The following is a 25,440-nucleotide window of genomic DNA, read 5'->3' on the forward strand; positions in this document are numbered from 1 at the left end:
AATATTGTTGAAGATTATCCAAAAATATTAGAAAAACTAGCTTCTTCTGTGATTTTTCCATATTTTGTATACACTTTCAATTTTTGTTTACAAGACTTCATGCTTAAGATTTTATATAACGAATTAGAAGTATTCATGTAATTTTCTGTGAAAGGAATAATATCATCGACAGTTGTCCTTAAATCTATTCTTTTACCCCAATAATTTATATATGATATTATAACATTTTGATTTTCTAAATCATCTTTATCTTTTATATATATTGTTCCAACTAAATTATTACATGTATGACCAATAGTATGTAACATAAGAACTAACAAACAATCTAAAATACACAGTGAATTGTATTAATAAAGGTTTAAATTCAATATAAAAATATTAGATGTTATTTCAACTTACTGCAAGCTGTAAAACTTAAATTTTCCACGGTTGACATGAAATCTAACATTTGTAAAGATACAGTCACTGGTACAAGAGCACCTGCAGAAATTGTGTAATTTCGCTTCAGTTTATTGAAAATATAAGGATATATGGCATGAGGAAACATATAAATTATATTATAATCCGGAAATTTTTCTGATTTGATTGTTGATGATGTACTATACTTTTTATTTGATGCATGATTATATCGTCTAATTATATCATTAATGCTATTATAAGAGAACCATCTTAGTTGCTTGGAAAAATGGACTGTAAGTATATTCATAGGGAAGTATAAATTTTTATGTACAACAATGAACTAATTCAATGAATCTGTATATAATGCACTGTTCATTCACTTAACATATATCTCTGGATTATCTATTTTCTCTTACATTAAACACATAAATATAAGAAATTCTTCAAGCACTACAAATTTCTTGCGTTACGGCTGTGTGAATTGGTATAGTATAGGAGCTTGTGGCTCCCTCTAGCGTGAATATTTTATACTATAGCAAGGTAAATTCTAGCGCGGCGAATTTAACTGTACAACAGTGTAGACAAGACAACGAACAAAAGTTTATTTGATAAATTTATTAATTAAATGTTAAAATTATTAATCAGTAATATCGGTGATCACTCTCAAATTTCGTATTTACCTTTTGTTACAATGGAAAAATAAGTTGTCAAAGCATAAATGATTTGTTTTGTAATATTATAAGCTCCAATGAAAGTAATGTTCATTAGTATCAGTTAATAACATTTTGTGTTATTGGGTAATGAATAACTCGTAGATTGTCATGTAAAATCCAAGCAAATAATAGGCTCTGCGGCCAAGAAACTAGGATCGTTAGAACCTTCACGCTCTAAGAGTCTAAGTAAATTTTATGAGAGCTCAAATCTTTGTTAAAGTATTCAATCTATTATAATTCAGTTTTAAATATAAATTATTATCCAAGTTAATTTTCTTGTTGCGTATTTCTTTATTTAAACGTTGGGGTAGTTTTTCGGATTGTTTGAAGTTAAAACGCGAGCGAAATTCTCCAAAATCTTGGAAAGTCCATACAAAACGGTTGCGGTTTTAAGGAAAAGATGTGTAAGTTGATACCTGTAAAGCGCAAACCGCTCTGTTCACTAGAGTGCACAAAATTGTAAAGATTTTTATACTTAGATTCAGAGATGTCTAACTGTTGTTCGAGGCAAGCCGTCTTTCTAACACACTTCAGTGATACTCTCTTGTTCATCTCTTTCAACATGTTAAATAAAATCCTGTAGTGGACTGTAAGGTCGTAAGGCTCTTAGTGGCAAGGTACTTCAATTGAGAATTGAGGATTCGTTGTGTAACGCCACTCTATAAAAATAACCCGGATTTGGTTGTCTCTGTTTTTCTCTCTTTCCTTAATGCGGTCGTATACTTGGACCGAACAGCATAGAGTTAGAAGGAAAAAGCGGCGATAATGATAATAGAAATCAAACTTTGTCTCTAATATGATTATTATGATTATTATTTTATATCTAATTAATATCTCATAAATGTTATATAATATAAATATTTTTTTCATTACTAAAAACCCCTGTAAACTCTAAAACTATACTATAATTTTACCTTTTTAATACAAATTTTAATAACATTGAAATGTTTCAATCATGAATGATATTTTGAACATGATATTATTTACATATATGTTAGAAATTAATTTTGTTAATACTTCCACACATCCTCTAAACAGTCATGCTATCGATACCCTATAGCTCAGCGGCTATCAGCTTTGCAAACATTCACTCAAAGACGCAGCCAGTACTAGCAAGCAGGTCCTTGCTGAGCCAACAATTCAATCATAAATTATCGTAAGGCTAAATAGCGACGGACTTTCTGCCATTATGTTGGCAGGAAGATACGCTGCCTCTAACATATTATATACATATAGATACAAATAAATAATAAAGCAATGAATCCAACATTTGTTTAATGATAAAACTACATCAATTATTTTATAAATTTATGGTATTAGTAACGTACATCACAATTGCATTCCTTAATAAAATAATCATCAGAAAAGAAACAACAATTATATTACCATTACACTTTCATAATCATAAGTTATAAGAAAAATAGCTAAAAATACTTAAACACACTACAACAGAATATAAGATATCAGATATTTTCTTATGTTATATGTTGTGTAAAATAATAAGTTCTATATATAGATTCTACTATTTTATGTTATACAAACTATATAATTTGTATGTATATCAATACAATTTTGATATAATTTTTGGCACAATATTCTTGTAAATACAGAAAGTTAATAAACGGACAATTTTGATTATTTATTTCTCATTAGATGAATGTCATATGAATTAAATATTTGTTTTATAACCAATAATAAAAGCTGATTTTTATAAAAGGTTGTACACTATAAAAAGAACTATCTAAAATTATTAAAAAATAATTGCTATACAAATATATGCTATACAGGAAGTAAATAATTTATACTAAAATGTTAGGCATCATTTACTATTACAATAGGATTCCATTTATCTGAACAAATTTTGTCAGTCTCTAATTTATCTAACGTGTTGACTTATTATACAAATTTGGGCTCGCTATTATACTTTTTATATAAAATCAAATTATTATATAGAAAGTACATATATAAAGTATAGCTTTGTTTATCTTCATTTATCACACTTTGTTTACAGATACAAGTTAATACTCAGTTTCAGATATTTAAACTTGTAGCTGATCTACAATTATTTATTATCTATTTGTCGTATTCAGAACATATTTCATATGTCCCAGTGAAGGAATATGAACACATTACTGAGACGATACTATATAACAATGAAGCTCAAAATTGGTTCAAATTATTGAAAAAAAATTTAATGTATCTATATCTTGGCAATATATCTTGGAAAGAAAAAGAATAATACTAAATCTTGGTAAAATATGTAATATCCTCAAACGACTGAAAATATACTTATTAGAGAAAAAAACAGACGTAAAAAAACGTAATTAACCTTCATACATATGTTCTCTATGTGTCCATCTGCAAGAAAATAAAAATATCAAATTGTGTTCTCATGGACATAAATTCAACACTCGTTTGACAACTTTTTTCGTACAGAAGATAACCTAACTCCTAGTAATGCTATAATAGGTGTATGAATATGAATATGGAATGATGTAAATATAGTAAATATCATCACCATGTCCTAATAACTTAAACAGATTGAAACGCACAAAATCCCAAAACGTAAAAAGATATGAAAAAAAAGAGACAAAGGAATGAGCTAAAATTCAGTTATTTGAATAAGTGCAATAGAGAATCAAACTTCTATCAACTCAATAAACCAATTATCTGAATTATGTTATTACTATTTCCCATAATATTCGGATGAACGTAGTTTTATTATGTAATACTCCATTTTATTATATTTAAATTTAAAACTATTATTAAAGCGTGTATAAGTTACTTTTCTAATACAAATTCGTAGAAATTCATATTTTACAAATAACAATTTTATGATAGCTGAATATTTTCTTTACTGCTACTTTTTTTAGTTATATTTTGACAAATATCCACAATTTAAGAATATAATTTTTATATGTATATTTCAGGTACTTAACCCTCCGAAGATCGTGGTTGATCTGACAGGTACAGGTAAGATTTAATTTTAAATATTTCTAAATTTATAATTGTTCATTCTTTATATTTAAATATAGTTTATATATACTGTAAATATATCTATATATTATGCTTTGTATTAATTTTAGTATAATTAAAGACTTTTCATATATTTATACAGCCTTTTCGCAAAAATAAGCACTGTAATATAGATTTTAAGTTACTGTATCTATCAAATACACCGCGACCTCTGAAAGAATTTTTACGACCGCGACCTCCGCAGGGTTAATATAATTACTTTTTAAAATTAGTACATTCTCCATATTAGATAATTTCTATTTCTCAAAAAATTTAAATAATAGAGATATCTCTCTTTTAATAGTTTTAGTCTCATAATTGTAAATTAATATTTGAAGATTAAAAAAAAATAATACTTACTTTATCAATTTTATATTAAAAATTCTCATTTGTAAAATTTTGATGTGATACAAAATTAATGTAATAAAAAATTCGATTTTATAACTCTTCAATATGAGATTTTAACAGTTTTGGTAATGATGATACATCTGCTGTCATAAAATTATCTGAAAGACAGACTGCAGGAAAGACATGATTTAGTATGGCATAATAATGAAAACCAGCTGCTACAGCAACAAAAAGGTGCCAAATTGCATGTGCACATGGTATTCTTCCATCAGATTTAAAAAACGCAATACCAAAAATATAAAACAGTCCTCCCAATTTTAATTCAGTAATGTTATATTGATGATACTGTAAGTATTAAGGTATGAATTTTTAAATAATGTACGATCATTATTATCTAACATTCTTAGTCATAGTCTTATTTTCAATGTATAATTATATACTTACCGCATTAATAATTGCATAACTAGGACCAATTCCTATAATTAAATAAAAAATTGTTTCTAACATTTTATATTGTTCATGGAAGATTTGTTGATACAGTATACCCAATATTGCCATAATCCAAACAGCATAACGCATTGTAAATAATAATTCATCATTTGGGAAGTGATCTACATTTAACCAAGGAAAATAACTAGCAGCAATAAAAATGTAAATCATGGCACGATCACAACGATGAAGTGTTTCTTTAAGGTGTCTGTAATATAATTATTTGTTATTTCATTAACACAAAATGATGGATAAACTAAACTAAGTTAAAATATGTAATAGTAAGTACCTGTTATTATTGCAGTAATGTACACTATGGAAAAATGTTGAGACCGTAAAAATAAGAATCAAGGATGTGCCATATACATAAGCTGATACCAATTGGGTCCATGTCATAGAGCGGCGAACCAATTCCAAGCTACCTATAACTGATGGTACAACCCAAATCCCATGAGTAGCTACATTTGCCATGTGTTCTACAGAAGTAGGTATATATGCTTCGTTACTACATGCTGGAGGATTCATCCATTTTATTCTGTAAGAATTTAATACATTGTTTTAGTAAAATTTATTTCTTTTTAATATATTTATTTTTATTTACTAAATATTAAAGTATTGTATATCGTATATTATATATCTAACATCGTAAAATGTTTAATATATGTTTAATATATATAATATACAAGGAAAGAAATGTACAAAGTAGTATAAATATTTTATTCCGAAAAATAAAAAGTTGTTCATACACAGTGTGTTATTAAAATTACAGTTATTAAACTTATAGTAAAAGAAATTTTCTGAATTTTAAAATTCAGAATTTAGTATATGTTTTTCAAGGACATTAAATTTTCACAATTTTCTCGAAAATAAGACCCCCAATGTACTTCTGTTATTTTCGATTTCGTCTTATTTTAAACCATATTTTCATTTGTAACATAAATTTAGAACCACAGTGTATAATTATTATAATATTTTTATACAATTATATTGATATATATGTTAGTATAATTATAATACATATATATATATATATAAAAGGGCTGTATTAAGGGGCTATGCTACCATTGCAGCTTTAAAAATAAATCCTACAAAATAATGCGGAAAAAGAGATTTTGAGAAAAATCGTACTATATAATAACCAAATCTTATATCGCTTAAACTAAACATGTGTCTATCTTTTCAAGAAAAGCTTCTAATTTGCATTATACCTTATATTTCTTCATTGGCTTGAAGCAATAGAATATCCGTAAACAAGTATTTATTCGGAGGTTAAATTGTCTTTCAAGGTCTTTTTAGAAAATTCTTCATGATTCTCAAAACTTCTGAATCTTATAATGTTCAGCTAATTGATGAAGTTGTGCAAATCACATTATCGCATTAGCTGCAATTTTTGCCAAAGTTACATTGATTTAACAGCATGCAATGTTCAAGTACATACAGATTAAAAAAGGTTAAAATACTTTACAAAAGTGTAAGCATATCTAAAAGAAAACTATATAGTAATTTACTTTACATAATAATTACTTTTCATACGATTATGAAATATTAAATTTTTGAATTGTGTTTCATATTCTTTGCAATTGTATAAAAAGTAAACATACATTATAAAAGAGATATGAAATTTCTAGAAAATAGAGTCAATTCATATCAACTGATACATTATCACGAATATGAAATAAATAAAAGGATCATATTATAAATAAAGGATCATTTATATATATATATAAATCATTATTAAGAATAATATATGCCTTTAAATGTATTATCAATATTCCACAATTGAATTAAAAATAATGTAGAAAATTTAAATATCCATAGGAAAAATAAAAGTATTAAAAAAAAAATCAAAATTATGAATGAAAAATGTTTTATTTTCGAAAGAACATTCGTATGTATTATGAATCACAAGTAACTGATAGTATGAGGATGAGGAAAATTTTAAACGCATTTTCCATAACCATATTTTCTGAAGTAACTTTAATAATAACTTGAATAACGTTCAACAATTCTGATCTTTGGCTGTAATGTTCTAAATAATGTTATTTATGGTATAAAATGCGACATTGCGTTGCTTGAGGAAAGGTACCATGAATGAAGTCTTCCCCTTTACTGTATCGTGGGCTAAGCGAGTTCCAATGTAAGTGCGACGCCTGTCTGAGATATTGAGATACTTTCACTTGAAGATGGTATCCCGCTGGGGGTAGCCATCCACATGTTAATTAGCAATAAAGCTAGAAAAATTTACCGAATGTTCAGCTGGACAAATTGCAAAGTACAAATTAAAAAAAGAACTGAGATACTCTACCTTAACGGTTCTTACTCTATGATTATTAATGTATTATTTGAATAAAAAATATTTGGTATATGTATTATATTTATAATGAATCTTTTTTCTTCAAATGTGAAGGTTGTTGATGAGCAGTTGATGAATATAATAACTACATATATATTTGACACATTAGGTCTTGAATGAACTTATTTAAATTTTGAAGTAAGTCTTGGAGATCCACGGCAACGAAAAATTATGTAAAATAAGTCCGTGGTAAACAAAAGGTTAAGAACCGCTGTTCTAGCTCTAGCATTCTTTGTAATTATCAACATGGAAAAACATCCCACGTGTAAACTAGCATTTTATATCAACTATAAATTCTGCTAAATTTCATTCACAGAATTTATAAAATCTCGGTTTTGATGAATAGATTAATTTGTTAAAATTTATTACCACTTTTTAGGATTGGTTCAAGTGAAACTTTTGAAAAAGTGAAAAATTTTTAAATACATAAATTTTATTGTTCTATAATGACACAGTTATTGGTTGTCTCATGGTAATTAGTAAATTGATATAACTCGTTTTTTTTGTATTCTTTAACGGTGCTACGTTTCAGTGGTAAATTTGGTCAGTTGTTTAAGAGAAACTGATCAAGATATGATCAGGTTATTATTTCACTGTATTTAATTTTTGTATCGAGTTCAATTATCATATTACTACTGTATTTACATTCTTATTATTTCATTAAAATAAATAAAAGAAATGGCATGAGATTTAATTTGGTTGACTTCATGATTACACAATAGAAAAACCAAATGACATCAAGTATCCCGAGTACGGTAAATTTTAGGACAACTATACCTTAGTACTTCTATGTTAAGAACTCATTATTTTATCGAATTTAAACATGAGAAATTGAATATTCCATTTGAAAAAAACAGCATTGCTGTCTTCCTAATCTTTTTGATATCTCTACTTGTAAAGAAATTATTGTTATCATATTGTGCATTTCTTTTTAAAGCTTACAATTTTCAGAAATAATATTTTCGTTTATTGTTTGAAATAATATTTGAAAATATTTCAGATAGTTGGTGAAATATCCTGTATATGCGTGGTCAAGAGCAAAATGCATTGAAACGGCCAAAGTTTATGATGCCCACCTAACGGTCAAATTGTCAAATTGTTGATCAACTGATCTATAAAAAAAGTTTTGGTGAGAACGGCTTTCCCTTAAACTTAAAACATGTGGATTACCTGCAAAACGGTTAACTCTATGTCATCGTCAGCCTAGCCATAATTTCAAACATTTAGCATTTGACGACACACTTTTCCTTTGCGTGCATAACGTCACTTGGTTTAATTATTAGACCTATGATGATTGGGGAGTAATTACATAGTTCGAAAAATAAAAGACGTGCTAGGATACAAGGAAGAGGAAATTTAAATAGGGGAATTTTCGTTTAATAAAGAATCTTCTACAGAGTATTTCACCTAACTTGACCATCTTAAATATTTCGGTTATTTTTTATGATAGGAAAAAATATCAGAGGAAGAGAATATTCGGTTCGAAGGGACAAATGTGGTGATAGGCAAATAATTTCTTCAAGGCCACTCTTTCGAGATTTTAAAGTCATCGAAGTATTTTTAAATGAAACTACATATTTTCATTATAACACTTATAACTCCCCAAAAAAATTCAACGATGTGGAATATGTTGACCTTTACGTAACCTTCAACAAGAAAAAAAAATATGTAATGTATAATATTCACATATTGTTTCAATTAACATTTTTACTATTTTATTTTTCAACTACTTATAATGTGCCTGTTTATATTTTTGTAATTTTATCTAAGTCAAGCATCATTTTATGCGAAAATACGTTAAACAATGTTTTAATGTATTACTATTAAGTCGAAATCAAGGCCATATTAGGCATGTTTATACGAATCTTTTTTAACATTTTTATGTCCTGAATTTATCTCTGCTGTATTTCTCATATACATCGGAGCACACTATATAATAAATTAATATATACATGTTCCTAGTATATAATCTCAATGTGTTCAATGAACGATGATTAATATTAAACGGTACAGACGGTTATACGTTCATCGAACTCTCAGTAATCTGATATACATACACATTTTTTTTAACTTTCAACTGCTTTTATTTTGGAAAATTATAATTATAATTTGAATTTTATGAAATTTTACTGCTTATTCGTACTCAATATTTCATTGCATGAATTATAGTAAATTAAGAAATAATAAAGGAAATTAACCGTGCGACATTAATATTACACTGATAATAAATGAAAATTATAGTAACATGCACTAAACTCCCGTAGAATTTGGAAAATTACGTTAGTTAGTATTGAGATATTGTTCCGAGAATTGCTGGTTGTATAGCTCGCATTCTTGGCTCACTCATCACATACTGTTTACATACGTCGGGGATAAGAGTAAGAAATATCAAGAGCAGACAAGATAATACATATGTAGAAAAAATATTATTTAAATAATATTTACAGTTTTGTATCAATACTTCCACAAAGTTATTCCAAAATTTAAAACTTAAAATAGTACACAGTTATTTATTTTGTCATAGTGTAAAGAAATATACAGACTGACCCGTTAATTAATACAAGAAACAAATATTTTTTCACTAAAAAATATTACTTTTTAATGAAAACGTAAGTAAAAAATAAATATAATTATTAAATAGAACTTTGTTTTCATGAAAAGCAGCTTTGAAAATTTGTTATAACATTAATTTAATTTGAAATTATTCGAATGATTTGATTTATAGTTTACCATTTTTCTATTATCACAAATAAAAGAATTGTACTGTATAAAAATTAAGAAAATTAAGTAGAAACGTATATACTTGAAAAATGTCTATTTATCAGATATAATTACATTGCTCGTATATGTTGCCGATTTTGCTTATAACGTAAGCATTAGTATGCTTCTCTTAGGTAAAAAATGCTATATACAATATTTCTATTTACTTGTAAATTATTCACATTAATTTTTTAATTCTTAACTTTAAATGCTAATATTTTCTAATGTAACTACAAAAAAAGAGAAAATGCACAGAATATTTATAATATATATATAATCCATATTATATATAGGTATTCAAATACAAAAATTTATATACATGCTATTATATAAATTGTGCAATGCTTTTTGTGTGTATCATAGTATCGTGTTACGAAATCGTCGAATAAAGTTCATATTCGCGCGTTATTTCTATGATTTACAATTATCCATTAATTAACTGCAGAAATTGAAATATTTTATAAGAAAAAATTTATTTGATATAATAATCATTTCTTCTAATTGTTCATTATTTTTTACATTATCGTTCATTATTTATTATATTATTGCGTACAATTAATTTTGTTTATTTAGATATTTTAATATAAATTGAGCTATTAATTAAAAATATGAACGTCATTAATCGACAGCCAATAGACGCAGCCGCAGCAATCACTTTCTGTTTGCTGTCTCATCTCGTTAGACAGACGATACATCCATCTGTTTTAACGATTTTAACTAATATCATATATATTTTCATCTTTTGGATACAAGAAATTATAAATTAACGCTATAATAAAAAAAAGGTTTACCTAGCTTACAGAAAAAATTTTTATTTTCCTTCTTATGAAATTTAATCATTTTATACAAATGATTAATTTTGATTTTCTCGAAAAAAGCGTTTACTTAAATCATAATTTTATAGAAAAATAAGTATAAACTCATTATTATTAATCCTTTTTTTTAATCTTGATAAAAAATTTAGAATGCTACTCATTTACTTGCAAACTCATTGTTATTCTAAATAAAAATGATTGATAATTTTGACATTTTTCATGGTTATAAGAAAGAATGTTTTCAGATAAAGAAATATTGAGAATTGCAGTTATTTCATATTCTGCAATAAAATATGAGTGACTTTAGTAAATATGAGATTGATTCTTTTAAAAAGTTACTATCCAAATTAGGATTTTTATTAGTAACTGCTGAATTACTAATAAAGCTGAAAGAAAAAATGCTATATATACATATATACAAATAAACTATAGATACAATATACAGTTAGAATATAAAATATGGAAAAAGAAATGTTTAAAAAATGTGAAAGGAAATTCTAAACTGAAGACGTATGGAAGACGATTAAAAATTATATTACAAAAAAGACAATTAAATCATATAAATCTACCATAAAAAAATTAAAATAAGAACATACATATATATGTATACATTGTTCCAATGGACAAATCACAATTCTTGCTCTGTATTTTTTAAGGAATATAAAACATATAATGTAAATCTAGAAAGTATTGAAAAACAAATAATGATAATAAATCAGTATTCCTCTTATAAGAAATATACAGGATGTTTATTTTAATGTTATACTTAATTCTTTATTCATTTATAACAATGTAACATAAAAACTTACTAACAACTTAGTATGAAAATGAAATATTTGTTTTCATAATAAATCAAAAATCTCCTTGAGTTCTTTAAATAGAGCAGTCAAAAGTATAAAATTAATATTTTTTTGTTTGTTATACAATATATTTTTGTCAATAGTAGCATAAGACTTGTTTGATATTAATATGTGTAAGTAACATATAACAGTGACATAATAAACATAGGATTTTATAAATACATATAAATAATAAATAAAACAAAAAAATCCGTATTATTTTAAAAATTGGGAAATGTGTACTAAAGTTTATATAAATGTTAATACACAAATATATATAATACCTACTTGTCAACCTACATTTGATGATAATACACGTTCCATATATTCCAAAACATTGTAAAGATTTAATAGTTCAGTATCCATACAAATTGGATCTTCTATAGATAACATTACTTGATGAAATTACTTCTTTGTCCACTTATAAGCAGAATAGCAATGCATTTCATTTAAATAGGCCCAATTAAAATTTCCAATGCATGCAAAGTTTTAATTCTACTAGCAAACAGGATGAGAATTAAAAAATATAATGGAGGAAATTTATTTGTAAAGAATGTATATAAAAATGCAGGAAAATCATTTCTTATTTTTAAATTTATTAAATAGAATACTTTTTCATTATACAACAGTTACGTAAAATCTTAAATTTCTTATGTAAAAGTATTATTAAAACCAGTTATATTATATAAGAAAATAAACTTCTATGGTTTCATACAGATATACAAAGGAAATACAATATACGATAACATGCTACATTAAAAATATAAAGTATTATTTTTTAGAATACTTTATAAATAAGGATAAAAGCTAAAATTTGCCATTAAAGATGTAAACAGGATATCATGCAAAAATGAAATATGATCAAATATTTTTCTTATAATGTTAAACATGAATTTAAACAGCCATTGTTTCACTACTTGCAAAAATTAAGCAAGTTAACAAGATACTAAATGTGGAAACAGTTAACATTTGTTAATTAATATTAGTTGTGTTGTTATATCTTACTCTTTAATGCGTTGAAATCGAAAAAGATTTTTTATTGGTGCTGCAACGAATTGATGAAGACCAAACATATCCATATTTCCCAGGAATTCAGCAATTTTAAGTACATGAAACCTCAATGCAACAAATCAGTTTAATGATTAACGTAAATTATTAATTTACGCGATACTTATTTCTTTTTTACCTCATGCTTCATATTTTTAAATTATACACATAAAATATTAAATATTGACAGAACTAATATGTCTCTTATATTAAATGATTTATTCATTCATCATTAACACTACCGCTATCGTTGTCGCAGCACTACTGAATACTGAACCAAACGTTCTTTAACCACTGCGACTAACCAATATGAAGGCCAATGAAGGCGATAGGATAGAAGCAGAAGTAAGAGTAAGAAGTAAGTATGTATATATGTATATAGATATTTATAAAAAGTATGTACCTAAATATAACTATCGAGTTACACTAGATCGCATTATTTTTCAATCCTTATCTACGTTCAATATTCTTATTAAATAGTAAATTTATATTCATATTACCTTGTTCATAAAATAAAATACTCGTACATTTTTATGCGTATATGATAATTTATAAAATTATTAACAGATAGTAATATGATAATGGAAAAATAGTAGATTAGCAGATAATCTTTACAGTACAGTAGAGTAGTAGATATGTTATATATATCTAGTTTATGAAAGGTGACATCTGTATAAGATTATATTTAATATATATTAGTTGATGCTATATATAATAATGACATATGCACATACGTATTATTAGCTGATATTTTTTAATTATCCTTAATTTTAATAATCCTTTTGAATAATCTTCTTTCGTAGTTTCATTTGGAATTAAATTAACTCGAATTAAGGTTCATATATACCCTTAGATATGTACTGAGTCTCTAGATCACCTTAATGAGATTAAATAATTATACAGATAATTATTTAATGGTTAAATAGTAATTCTTTTTCAGTATGTATATTTGTTTTGTATTAAGAGTCATAATTCAAGAAAGAAGGAATTCAAAAAGTAGTTTTTAACTTCAGTTTAAATTTTAAGTGTACTTTATAATTATAAAATAGTTTCCCAGTGCAAATTCTTTTTTAGCTTTTCTCGAGTGACTGATCATTAAATGTAAATACATACATATAATCCATATGAAAATGTAATAAGCATACTCTAGTGTAAATTTCTTATTGAAGCCTAGCATTTTTTACTAATGACATATTTTCTATAGACAATATAATTGGAAAAAATACTTGAACGCCTTTTAGATTATTAAAAATTATCCGAAATCGTATAAACAATTTGTTAATATAATAATAGAAACTTTGTCCTAAACATTTTAATTTTAATTTTTTTTGATATTTTTATATTATAAGTCCTTTAATTTGTCACACCAATAGCATATTATAATTAAATATAATTCATAAATAATTGTTAATAAAGGAATGGAGGTATAGATATAAGTACAATATGTTTCCCTTATTAACATATTTATTGGTTTGTCGAGATATAAGAGATGATTTTATTAATATAATAATTACAAAATAAAGTTTATAATAAAGAATGGCAGAAAAAGTATTATAACAGTGTTTAATTATTCGTATTAGTTGTCATGACAATAAAATGTATTAAATAAAATTTGATGTTTCAGTTTCGTCGTTCCGTCAGTTAGTCAGCTTAGTAGAGATTGTCAGCTGTTCGATATATGAAACATTGGTAGTATGAATCTGTGCACTGCGCTGTATACATAGTCACTTGTAGGAATCGTCGACACCGAGTTCGACATCTGTTCACAAATCTTGTAGAAGCGTGCGCGTGCGTGTATTTGTATGAGCATACGTACAAAGAAAAAGAGAAACAGATAAAGAGAGGCAATAAAAATAAAGAGAGAAAAGGATATAAAAAGAAATTAAGAAAGAAGTGGATAAAGTATTCTTACGCGGATCGTGCGTGCGATTTATGCAAAATCTCGTGCATAACGTGGATGTATTGACACAAGGATTAAAATACAGTATATCAGGACTAATGAACCTCGCAAATCAGACTACTGATCCTCAAAGTCGTGTTTTCTTTGTTAACTTCAATCAGGATTGCACGTAAGTGTCGCACCCTCGGTTGTGAAGTGAGGACGTCGTCCTTTGTTCCCTAACCTTATTGTTACTTCGTTACGAAGTGAAATTTGTTTCTTTAAAAGCAAAATTAAGTATATATTCTGTGTATTAATATATCTTTGTTTCATCAATTACATAAAACATTCTGTATTTTGTGCATACCTATTGACGCGTACATATCTGGATTTCTTATAGTGTTTCTACTCGTCTGCGTTATTCATCTTCGTCTACTTATTATTGATGCGTATTATTGATGTAGTAGTCATTCATATCGATTACCTTGCCTATCATTGTTATAAAATGATTATGATCATAAAAATTTTTATATACCTAATGCCTTTTATCATTATCATGTTATTATCTTGGTTTCTCTGCCACTTTTAATTTGTCATCATTGTTTCAAGCTGCCTTGAAGAAAGAAGAATTATTTCCTTATTAATTAATCCGTTATTAATATATAATACTTCATATTTTACAATATCAATATATTTGCAATAACTATTACTATACTAACTATTACTAATTGCTAATGCAATGTAATATAATTTGAAAACTTGTTAATGTTTCAAAGCTCTGTATCTTATTGATAATAGTCATTCTGTATAAAATTCATTTCAGATCTTTGGCAGTAGGATCAAAGGCAGGCTACAAACTTTTTTCTTTAAGCTCTGTTGACCATCTTGAGAAAATATATGAAAATGGTAACAAATTTTTATACATATAAAAATAAACATTGAAAATGTTTGTACATATTAGTACATGCATAGACAAGTATTTTGTATTTTTAGAAACCTTTAATTTAGAAATTATGTTTTCTTAATATATATTCTGTTATCTTTAGTATCCTTTACCATCTCTTTACTAGATCATCTTTTCAATTATGTATCATTATATAAACTACAGATACTGAAGACATATACATTGTTGAACGACTATTCAGCAGCAGTCTTGTGGCGGTAGTTAGTTTAAGATCGCCTCGTAAACTCAAAGTTTGTCACTTTAGGAAGGGCACCGAAATTTGCCATTATAGTTATTCTAATACTATTTTGGCTGTAAAATTGAATAGGGCAGTAAGTTTCATCATATTATAATAGCAACTGTGAATGTATGATAGTATGATAATAGAAACTAGTTTATTTAAATTTTAATTTTAGTTCTTTTCATTGAAATAAATATTTTGTGGATGAAATTAAGTTTGTGTATTATCTCAAATTATATATTTTGATACATAAAGCTATGAAATAACATTTGTTAAACTACTTTTGTAGAAATTAGTTTTAATCTTTTCTTTATTTAATATGAAGAAGACTTGAACATAAGAAACATGAACATTCTTGGAACAACTGATTTTAATGAGATTTCTCTTATATAATATCAGTTATAGATAGATCAGATGTATCAAATATTTCTATAAACAAGTTTCTATTAATAAAACGATATGCATCATATTATAATCTTGTTAAATATATAGGAATTATAAAGTAATATAAATTTACAGAGATTAGTGGTATGTCTGGAAGAATCATTATATATTCATAACATAAGAGACATGAAAGTGTTACACACAATTCGTGATACTCCACCTAATTTAGCAGGTCTGTGTACACTATCAATAAATAGTGATAATTGCTATTTAGCTTATCCAGGTTCAAACACAATTGGTGAAGTTCAAATATTTGATGCAATTAATCTTGTAAGTATTATAAAAATCTTAACAAAGATAGGGATTACACATTTAAATATACTTTTTATTTTTAGCAAGCTAAAACTATGATTCCTGCGCATGACAGCCCATTGGCAGCACTTGCATTTAGCCCTAATGGTACCAAAGTAGCTACTGCTTCCGAAAAGGGTACTGTAATTAGAGTTTTCCATGTAAGTTTAATTATTCATATGGCATTAATTATTTGATCAGTTCCTAAATTTAGATGCATTGCTGAAGGTTCTTTATATCTCTGAAGGTTCATGATGGTACAAAACTGTTTGAGTTTCGTCGTGGAGTTAAGCGATGCGTATCTATAAGCAGTCTTGCTTTTAGTGTGGACTCTATGTTTCTTTGTTGTTCAAGTAATACAGAAACAGTGCATATTTTCAAGTTGGAAGAACCAAAGGAAGCGTATGTAATTTGTCATTATTTGACTTAATGCTACCATCAAATTTTCATTTTAATGATTCAAATTTTCTTTTACTATTATCAGATTGCGGCAAACAACAGAGGAATCACAAACTTGGATGGGATACTTAACAAAGGCTGTATCTGCATCAGCTAATTATTTACCTTCACAAGTAACTGATGTTTTCAATCAAGGACGTGCCTTTGCTAGCGTCCATTTGCCATTTCAAGGATTAAAAAATGTTTGTGCCATCACAGTGTAAGTTTAAGTAATAAATTACGTATGTAAACATATATACTTTTTCTAAAATGTATTTTATTATACAGCGTACATAAAGTACTTAGGTTGTTGGTGGCTAGTGCTGAGGGTTATTTGTATGTTTATAATTTGGACTCAACTGAAGGTGGAGATTGTACATTGCTTAAACAACATAGGTTTGTACTCTTACAATACAATATTTCTAATTTAATTCATATCTCATCAATAATTTTGATATTTAATTATTTTGTATTGTACAATAACTTCTTGTGTATCATGCAGTGCAATTGCATTGCTGGTATTCTATAACCTGTCCGACTTAAATATATGCATGCTATTATTTTTTAACTATTGAAAATACGCACAAATTTTTCTAATTTACCATCTATTTGGTAGTTACAATTTTTCCTAGCATTTCCTTAAAAATCATTGTCTTATACATGATAATTTTTTCTAATAACTTAAATTTTTCTTACATTTACTCCCAGATCTTTCAAACTTTTCCTGAGTTTAACGAAATATATACTTCTACATTTTTTTAAACAATTTAGTGTATTTACATGAAAATTAAATTTCTATAAATTGTTTTAAATTAATTATTTAAAATTCTTTTATAGCATAAAATATATCTATATTTAATGTATGTTATAAGATTAGAATAACTATTCTTAAAATAAGTAAAGATATACTAAACAAATCAATCCGTTGTGCCAAAAAACTTTATTGTAATAGACAAAGTTATTACATTACAATGTACAATAAAATATTATTATTATTATTATATCATAAAATATCATTTAAATTTTCTAGTCATATAAATAATGAGATATGAATAATAAATTACATTTATAGACTAGACGGTAAACGAGATGAAGTGGATTGTGCTAGTGCGTCTACAGCAGGATCTACAGAACCTCCTTCAGGAACGAATACTGCACGAATAGTACAAAATACAGGTATGGCAATATCATAAGTATTTAAACATATTAAAAATAATGTAGGTTTTACGATCGAGCGTGTTGACGATAAAGATATATCATTCATATGAAACTGACACATTAACATGACTATACTATAATATTATAAGATTCATTGAACTTTAATATTCGATTTAAATACTGATGAATTCTTATCTTAAAATCAAGAAATGCTTAAGAGTTTTTGTTTTAAAATATTTACAGATTAAGTTTGGCTTGCCTTCTCTGTTTTTAAGACAAACGTACATGTATAGATACATTATAATTGCTGTAGATGCAGTATTTACATGCACAACTTATAATTGTATATCATATCTTATTAATGCATATGTGCATTTATTTGTACACAATGTGGTTCTTATCTATATTTATATTGTAATTAATATAACAAAAGTTTATTAAAGAAACTATATATTTAAAGAAGTGAATATTATATTTATTTTTGACAATATAGATTTTGACATATTGTAGCATTTTATATTATACAGAATGTAAAAAGTTGAAATAATTTTACCATATAAAAAAAAATATTCAGTATTTAGTTTTACTTTTACAAATTAAATACCACATTGGATATAACATATTAAAATCAAATTATATTTTTGTATGTGCAGAAATATATATAAATGAATATTGTAAAACATGATAAATGTTTTTTTATATTCAGAATCATGACAAATTTTTTTTTTTTAAATATTAAGATTAATGAACAATACAATATGACCCACAACTAATGGGAAATTATGAAGAAATCCATTTTATAATACTTTAATGAGTTATTAATGAAGATTATATTTTATTAATACTTATTATTACTTAACGCAATTTATTAAAATACATACATAAAGATTAATGTTCTTAATAATAGATATGCATAGTGTGTATATCTGTGCATGGGGTACATATTAATATAAATTTGTAAAGTAATTATCATTATCATAGAATTGGAAATACATATTTTATTAAAGTTATTTTTACGTCAGATACAAATTAAAAATAAATAAGTGTTTAATGTACATAAATACATTCTTTTTCAAAATAAATACAATAAAGAGCATAACTAAATTAATAACAAAATTGTTTATAAACAATCATTATTTAACATAAAATTACAAAATATATAATTGAATAGAGAAATTAATACCAGTTTGATTAGTGTACTACAAAGGAATAACTTAAATTGTTTCAAATTTTTCAATTTATCAAAAGATAAAGTAAATGTATGAAAACTCAGTTTTGTATTGAATAATATGCTTTTAAATTTGTAAGAGCATAATATTTTTGATAGTGTGGAAAGAGTCTGTATATAGTACATATATACATATATTTTTAAATTGATCATTCAGTTCTATAATTATTAAGTTTTACTACCTAAATTTAAAAATAATGATAAAATATATTAATTAGCTTTGTTAAATAACTTTCTTTTTATTACAAATTTACGATAAAGTTAAGTTTTGTATTGTTTCCTAGAGAATACTAAAAACAGTAACAAATGTTAAATATTAACAAATTATTCATCTTTTTGTTTATATTAATCTGGATGATTGGAATTTACATAATATAAATTACATTATGTTTACATAATATGTTTTTGGAGGTAATATTTGAGAATGTTTAATTAATTCAATAAGCTTTGTTTTGAAATGTCACCATATATATATGTATGTACATAGCAAGATGCACAAAATCAAAGATATTCTTAATTTTTAAGTTAAAATGAAAGTGATGTAATAAAAATATATGATTCATGCATATATACAATTGAATAATTGTTTAGTATCTTAAAATTTTAGATTGTCTTGCTATGGAGATAAATGTATTATTATAATGCTTTTAATGCAATTATAATGCAAATAAAATTTTAAGTCTTCATTATTAATAAAAGTAATATATTAAGTTATCATAGTGAACTGAAATTACGCTAACTTTATATATACAAAATTAATTATATATTGCTCAATGTAAAACTGAGCTTTTCACTTCATGTTATTTATTTATTTATAGATACATATAGGACAAAAGTTTGAAACATTAAAGAATATAATTTTAACAATTAAGATTTAAACAATTACAGAGAATAATGTATTCTTAAAAATTGTTGTTATTAGTTTAATTATGCTTCCTTACTGTATGTAATTTAGTTGGTTCTAGGACGTTGTTTTAGGTAATTTGGATTATGACATATTATAATCGTTAAAATATTATTAAGAAATGTATCTATCAAATGATTAATTACAATTTTAGAAATATTGAGAACAATATGTCCTAACTCCTTTTAAATAAGATACTCATACAATGCTTTTAGGAAAAATGATGTTCTTAATTGCGTAATAAAATTAAATTATTCTTTTGTTTTATTATTTATTATAAATACTACTTATCTAATCCCTTGTGCTGACACTATTTATCATTTTTTATTATTTACTTTATATTTTCTCTTTCCTTGCTTCTAACCCCTCTTAAGTAAATAAGTAACTTCTTTAGGGGCTAAAGGGGGGCCCCAACAATTGACTTTACTTGATGTAATTTTTTTCTTTTTATTATCCACTGAAGCCTGCATAAATAGCTACGCGGGTGTGTTGCGCGGCCGCTCGCCAGACTCCATGTCAGGTACTGGTATATTCTCTATTCTGTCCCTTGCTTTTTTTCACTCTCATTCTCCATATACATTCTACTTAAAAATTCTTTTACTGTGGTTTTTCTGCTATAATTAATACTTTATCCTACATATTTTTTTGTATATACAGTGAGAAAAAGAATGAGAGTAACATTAAGTAATTCTTACATGGTTTGGGTGCTACATATTTTAAATGTATATTTACTAAAATTTAATAATCATAGTTTAAATATACTTATAACAGCAAACACAATATTACGCTATTAAAGAGCAACTACTTACAAGCAATAATTAATATGCACTTGGGTATGAGTAGAATACTAAATTTTATTTTTCTGTAACTAAAATAAAATGAAAATCTGCATATCCGAATTTCATGTTTACTATTATAATTTAATTCAATAATGAACTTTTCTTGATTATTAAAATACTTTGAATCATAATAATATAGTAAAGATATTTAAACATTCGAAATTAATAATCAAGAAAAAATAAATTTGCAGGTAATTACTTTATATTACAAGAAAGTAAAATACGCATTAAGATATTTTAAATGTATGAACGTATATTATTTTTAAAATATACAAGGTGTCTCATTCAACTCTGCCACCCTTAATTACTTTCTTATTTGTTGTGAAACAAATAAATGTTTGGAGGGGAACATTATTGTATTCCAAAATGGAAATTAAGCTCTGAGAGTGAAAATCATCTCAGGTCATATTTTACTAATAGTAACGTTTTTCTTTTTTAAGTAGAATGGCTTATTTTTTTGTTTATCATTAAAAAGTTGATATCAAAAAGCATCGCATACCATGATCTTGAAATAACCTGGGCATAAAAATAATTGAGGTGGAAGCTCAAATGAATTACAGAAACAAAGTGAACAGTTTAATCGCATTCTTTATTATTTTAATGTGCTAAAATGCATGATCAATGATATTGTATATAGCAATGTTCAAGTTTTTGAGGTGAAAGTGCATATTTCCAACATCATATGTGCAAGCATATCTTTGGATACAGTAAAAAGAGCTGGACCTGCATTAGTTCTACATCTAAATAAATGTATTGAGTTTGAAAAAAGAATAAATAATACGATTAAAATGTTTATATTTTGCTTTTGTAATTCATTATCCATGAGCTTTCACCTCAATTGTTTAGGTAGGAAATCTTTGGATCATTTGAAGGTCATAGTATGGAATATGTTTGGGTGCATTTTGATCTCACCTTTTTAATGGTAAACAAAAAACAAGTTCTTTCTAAACAAAAACATTATTAGTAAAATCTCAGAAGATGTGATTTGCAAATGATTTTCACTCTTATAGCCTAATTTCTCTTCTAAAATACAATAATTTTCTGCTGAAACATTTTTTTGTTCGATGACAAATAAGAGAATAATTAAGGTGAAGTTAGGTGAGACATCCTGCATATAAACTATATTTCAATGAATGAAATGTGTGTGTATGTATGTATGTATATATATATATATACTTTTATATATATATATATATAAAAGTTAAATTTTATTTTATTAGAAATAAAATTATTAATTAAATTTCTAATTATATTTGTATCGCGATATTAGGGAATAATATAAATAAGTAAAATATTAATAATTTTGAAGAACAGATAAATTTCTCTGATTTATTGTGGAAGATATTACTTGTAAATTAATGTTAATGAGTCTTTTAATTATTAACATTCATTAACAAATGTTGCAACCACATTTCGAAAAAATAATAAAAACAATGATAATTGAAATATTTTTCCGTTATATTTAGGTTTTTGTTGATAAATATTGAAAATTTTTTAATGAAATTTGGTATGAAAAATATGTCATGTATCATTGAATTCCAATTTCATACATCTTTATCGTTACATCCGCTTAAAATGGTTATTAATTTGAATATTTATGATCGAAATAAATAAATGGACTTTTATAGAGTCAGAAAAGTATCACGAGATGATAGCAGCAACTGAGAGTCCGCCAGGCTTTTCGGGTTCCTTCCGTTTAAAAGATGATGCTGAATTTCCACCTGTTACGCAAAGGACGGATTGAGTGTAATAATTGAGGCATATCAAAAATTATGACAATGAATTATATCTAACAGTGATTGAAATTAGAACACTGAATACAGATCAACTATGAATCTATAATCATAGCTAATGTTGCAAATTCAGGGAAGCAACAAATTCTTTTTTAATGAAAATATTATAAAGAAACAGTGATGAATTTATATAAGTTATATAAATACTAAAGCTATCATATACCTAGATATTCATATCGTATCAAAAGTTAATAACTTGAAAGAATTCTTATGATACTTTTAGTTTCAGTTTTTCAAGTCAGTATTTTATATTAGAATTCTATCATCATCAAAGAGCATGCAGTTGATTTTAGAAAGTTTAGTAATTTAATGATGGTTACTGCAATGCTTAAAAGAAAATACATTGAAAAAATTCAAGATGTAATATGCTTAAAAATATTTAGCAAAAATGTTTAACATAAACTTATGTGAAACAATGTAGACATTTAAGTATTTTTACTATGAATTATTAAAACAATGTTTATAACAAGATACTACATACATTAGGCATGCAAAAACATTTTTTTCAGTACATAATATTCTTATTGAATGTTTTGTACTTATTTTTATTGAATTACTGTATTTTGTAATTATATATTGTCATATTCTGTGTGTTCAGTGACTAATAAAACAACCTCTTATTCTTTTAAGAAATATTATAAATTGACGTTTTGGGAAAAGTATAATACTTACATGTTTTTAACAAACTTGTTCATGAATATTTTTCAAAAATGGAATATTCTGAAAATACTTGTGATAACATATTTCATGTTTTCTTTATATACGAAATACTTCATATAATGTAAATGTGAAAAATAGATTTATATAAACAGTTATATATAAAATGAGATGAATTTTATTATATTTGAATTTTTATTCAAGTTAAAATTATTTTGAACATAAAATATTTACAATGCGTATGAAGACATCTTTCAGGAAACAATATAATTAAATATCATTTATTAAACCAAGACATTGAAAAAATTTTCTTTTCTTTTCAATTATTGTACTTTATTCATTGTATAATAATGCAATTGTTATATATTTAGTATGTTTTCAATAGTCTCGTTTATCAAAAAATTGAATGGATTCCATTATTTTTCATGTTTTTCTTAAAGTAAAATATCTAGTTGAAAATATTTTATCAATTTGTTTAAATATTGATTATATGGTTTGTAATTTTTCTATATATATCAATCAATTTTTAAATTTATTATAACCTTATATGTATTATGCATAATGAAAGATTGTGGCATTTCTGAAGGTATATTATAAATTCCAAGTAGTTTTCCTATATTGTATTAGTTTTATGACGTTTTTTTTGTTATATTATCAATTCCACTTATATATTTCCGCACTTTGCTTGCTCTCTTTATATTTATTCTAAACTTGATATTTGTCTTTACTTTTGAATGTTTAAAATAATAGAATAAAGCAAAATTCAGGATATTATATTTACATATTTGTAATTAAAAATTTTTATATGATACAGATCTTGTGTTGTCTGTTATCCTTGTTATTTCATTTATTTTCAATATGAACTGTTTTAATTCGTTTGATACATTCACATTTCAAGTCTAAAATAATATTATATAGTGTTTCTATGACTTTACATGTTTGTTTATAATTTTGAAAATACATAAGCAATAAAATTTTGTTCTCATTTTATAATATATGCTTTAATCTAAGGATGCAGACAACATCGTTATTTAAAACAATAATATTATTTTAAAAAATAGGCAATAATCTATGTAATTACTAATTCAAATACTGTAGACCCATAATGTCTTTCGGTGCTTTTGTATGAACGTAATGTCTTGTTTAGTAAATAATTTAACTTTTATAAAAATAAGTAATGTTAAAAACAAGTGTACATACGCATATATAATAAATTTTTAAGTACTGACATTGCATATAAAACTTCTTACGAATATATGTAATTATAATGATGCATTACTTTTAATTATGAAAACATTCAATCTTCCTAAATTTTGTGCGTTATAAAACAATTATATTATTGAACATAATAATAAACTTTTATACAATGAACTATTATTCTATTATAATATTCTTTATTCATTTTACATAATGTATTTAATGCAACTTTAATGCTTTGTAAAGATGTATTGTAATAACTCCATTCGAAATATTAAGAGGTTGGGAAATTTTACAACAATAATATGTTGGTATACTTTTAGAGAATGAAAACAGAAAATGTTAAATTAAATAGAAAAGTATGTAAAGCGTGAATTAATCTAACTTGCAAATATCTAATGTAATGTAAGATATAATAATATACTATTTAAAAAGTGGTTTAATTTTTGCTTTTTCTTCTTTTCAATGTGCATACAAATATTTTAATAAATATTCATAAAAAATGTGTACCCACAAATTTAAGTTAATTAGAGTTTAAAATGTAGCATTTTGTAATAACTTGTAATAAAATTTGTAAGTGCTGCATAAATAAATAATAAATAATTTGAACTATTAATAGTTTCAGAATTATATATGTAAAAATAAACAAT

The 25,440-nt window shown here is 25.2% G+C and overlaps 3 protein-coding genes and 1 long non-coding RNA gene across 11 annotated transcripts; 2 read left to right on the forward strand and 2 right to left on the reverse strand.

Moving 5' to 3' along the window:
- Positions 1–14: 14 nt before the first annotated feature.
- LOC122572949 (transmembrane protein 186-like) lies at positions 15–1,676 on the reverse strand. Of its 2 annotated transcripts, XM_043738721.1 has the most exons (3): positions 1,529–1,676; positions 400–480; positions 15–325 (listed from the first exon to the last, which is right to left on the reverse strand). In XM_043738721.1, exons 1-3 carry the CDS (start codon positions 1,674–1,676, stop codon positions 15–17), a joined length of 540 nt encoding a protein of 179 aa, XP_043594656.1. The 2 variants fall into 2 exon arrangements, with proteins under 2 accessions (XP_043594656.1, XP_043594655.1); XM_043738720.1 differs by lacking the exon at positions 1,529–1,676 and having other exon boundaries at positions 400–882.
- On the forward strand, positions 1,075–11,255 carry LOC122572950. Its single transcript, XR_006318614.1, has 6 exons — positions 1,075–1,516; positions 1,592–4,085; positions 4,596–4,834; positions 5,269–5,501; positions 8,318–8,985; positions 11,138–11,255. It is a non-coding gene; the product is annotated as an uncharacterized LOC122572950 (long non-coding RNA).
- LOC122572946 (monocyte to macrophage differentiation factor 2) lies at positions 4,549–13,099 on the reverse strand. Of its 5 annotated transcripts, XM_043738712.1 has the most exons (6): positions 12,918–13,099; positions 12,737–12,847; positions 12,032–12,226; positions 5,254–5,499; positions 4,920–5,172; positions 4,549–4,820 (listed from the first exon to the last, which is right to left on the reverse strand). In XM_043738712.1, the coding sequence occupies exons 3-6, from the start codon at positions 12,067–12,069 to the stop codon at positions 4,566–4,568; spliced, it is 792 nt and encodes a 263-aa protein (XP_043594647.1). In that variant the 5' UTR covers positions 12,070–12,226; positions 12,737–12,847; positions 12,918–13,099; the 3' UTR covers positions 4,549–4,565. The 5 variants fall into 5 exon arrangements, with proteins under 5 accessions (XP_043594647.1, XP_043594645.1, XP_043594646.1 ...); XM_043738710.1 differs by having other exon boundaries at positions 12,737–13,099; XM_043738711.1 differs by having other exon boundaries at positions 12,032–12,229; positions 12,737–13,099.
- A 1,363-nt stretch (positions 13,100–14,462) lies between these two features.
- LOC122572943 (WD repeat domain phosphoinositide-interacting protein 2) lies at positions 14,463–23,956 on the forward strand. Of its 3 annotated transcripts, XM_043738703.1 has the most exons (11): positions 14,463–14,847; positions 15,481–15,563; positions 15,766–15,932; positions 16,361–16,555; positions 16,621–16,737; positions 16,824–16,978; positions 17,061–17,234; positions 17,303–17,410; positions 18,087–18,190; positions 20,768–20,824; positions 22,772–23,956. In XM_043738703.1, exons 1-11 carry the CDS (start codon positions 14,711–14,713, stop codon positions 22,885–22,887), a joined length of 1,413 nt encoding a protein of 470 aa, XP_043594638.1. In that variant the 5' UTR covers positions 14,463–14,710; the 3' UTR covers positions 22,888–23,956. The 3 variants fall into 3 exon arrangements, with proteins under 3 accessions (XP_043594638.1, XP_043594640.1, XP_043594639.1); XM_043738705.1 differs by lacking the exons at positions 20,768–20,824; positions 22,772–23,956 and adding an exon at positions 18,416–18,671; XM_043738704.1 differs by lacking the exon at positions 20,768–20,824 and having other exon boundaries at positions 14,464–14,847; positions 22,772–23,955.
- The last annotated feature ends 1,484 nt before the right edge of the window (positions 23,957–25,440 follow it).

Source organism: Bombus pyrosoma, linkage group LG11, assembly GCF_014825855.1.
Source record: "Bombus pyrosoma isolate SC7728 linkage group LG11, ASM1482585v1, whole genome shotgun sequence".
Lineage (NCBI taxonomy): Eukaryota > Metazoa > Arthropoda > Insecta > Hymenoptera > Apidae > Bombus > Bombus pyrosoma.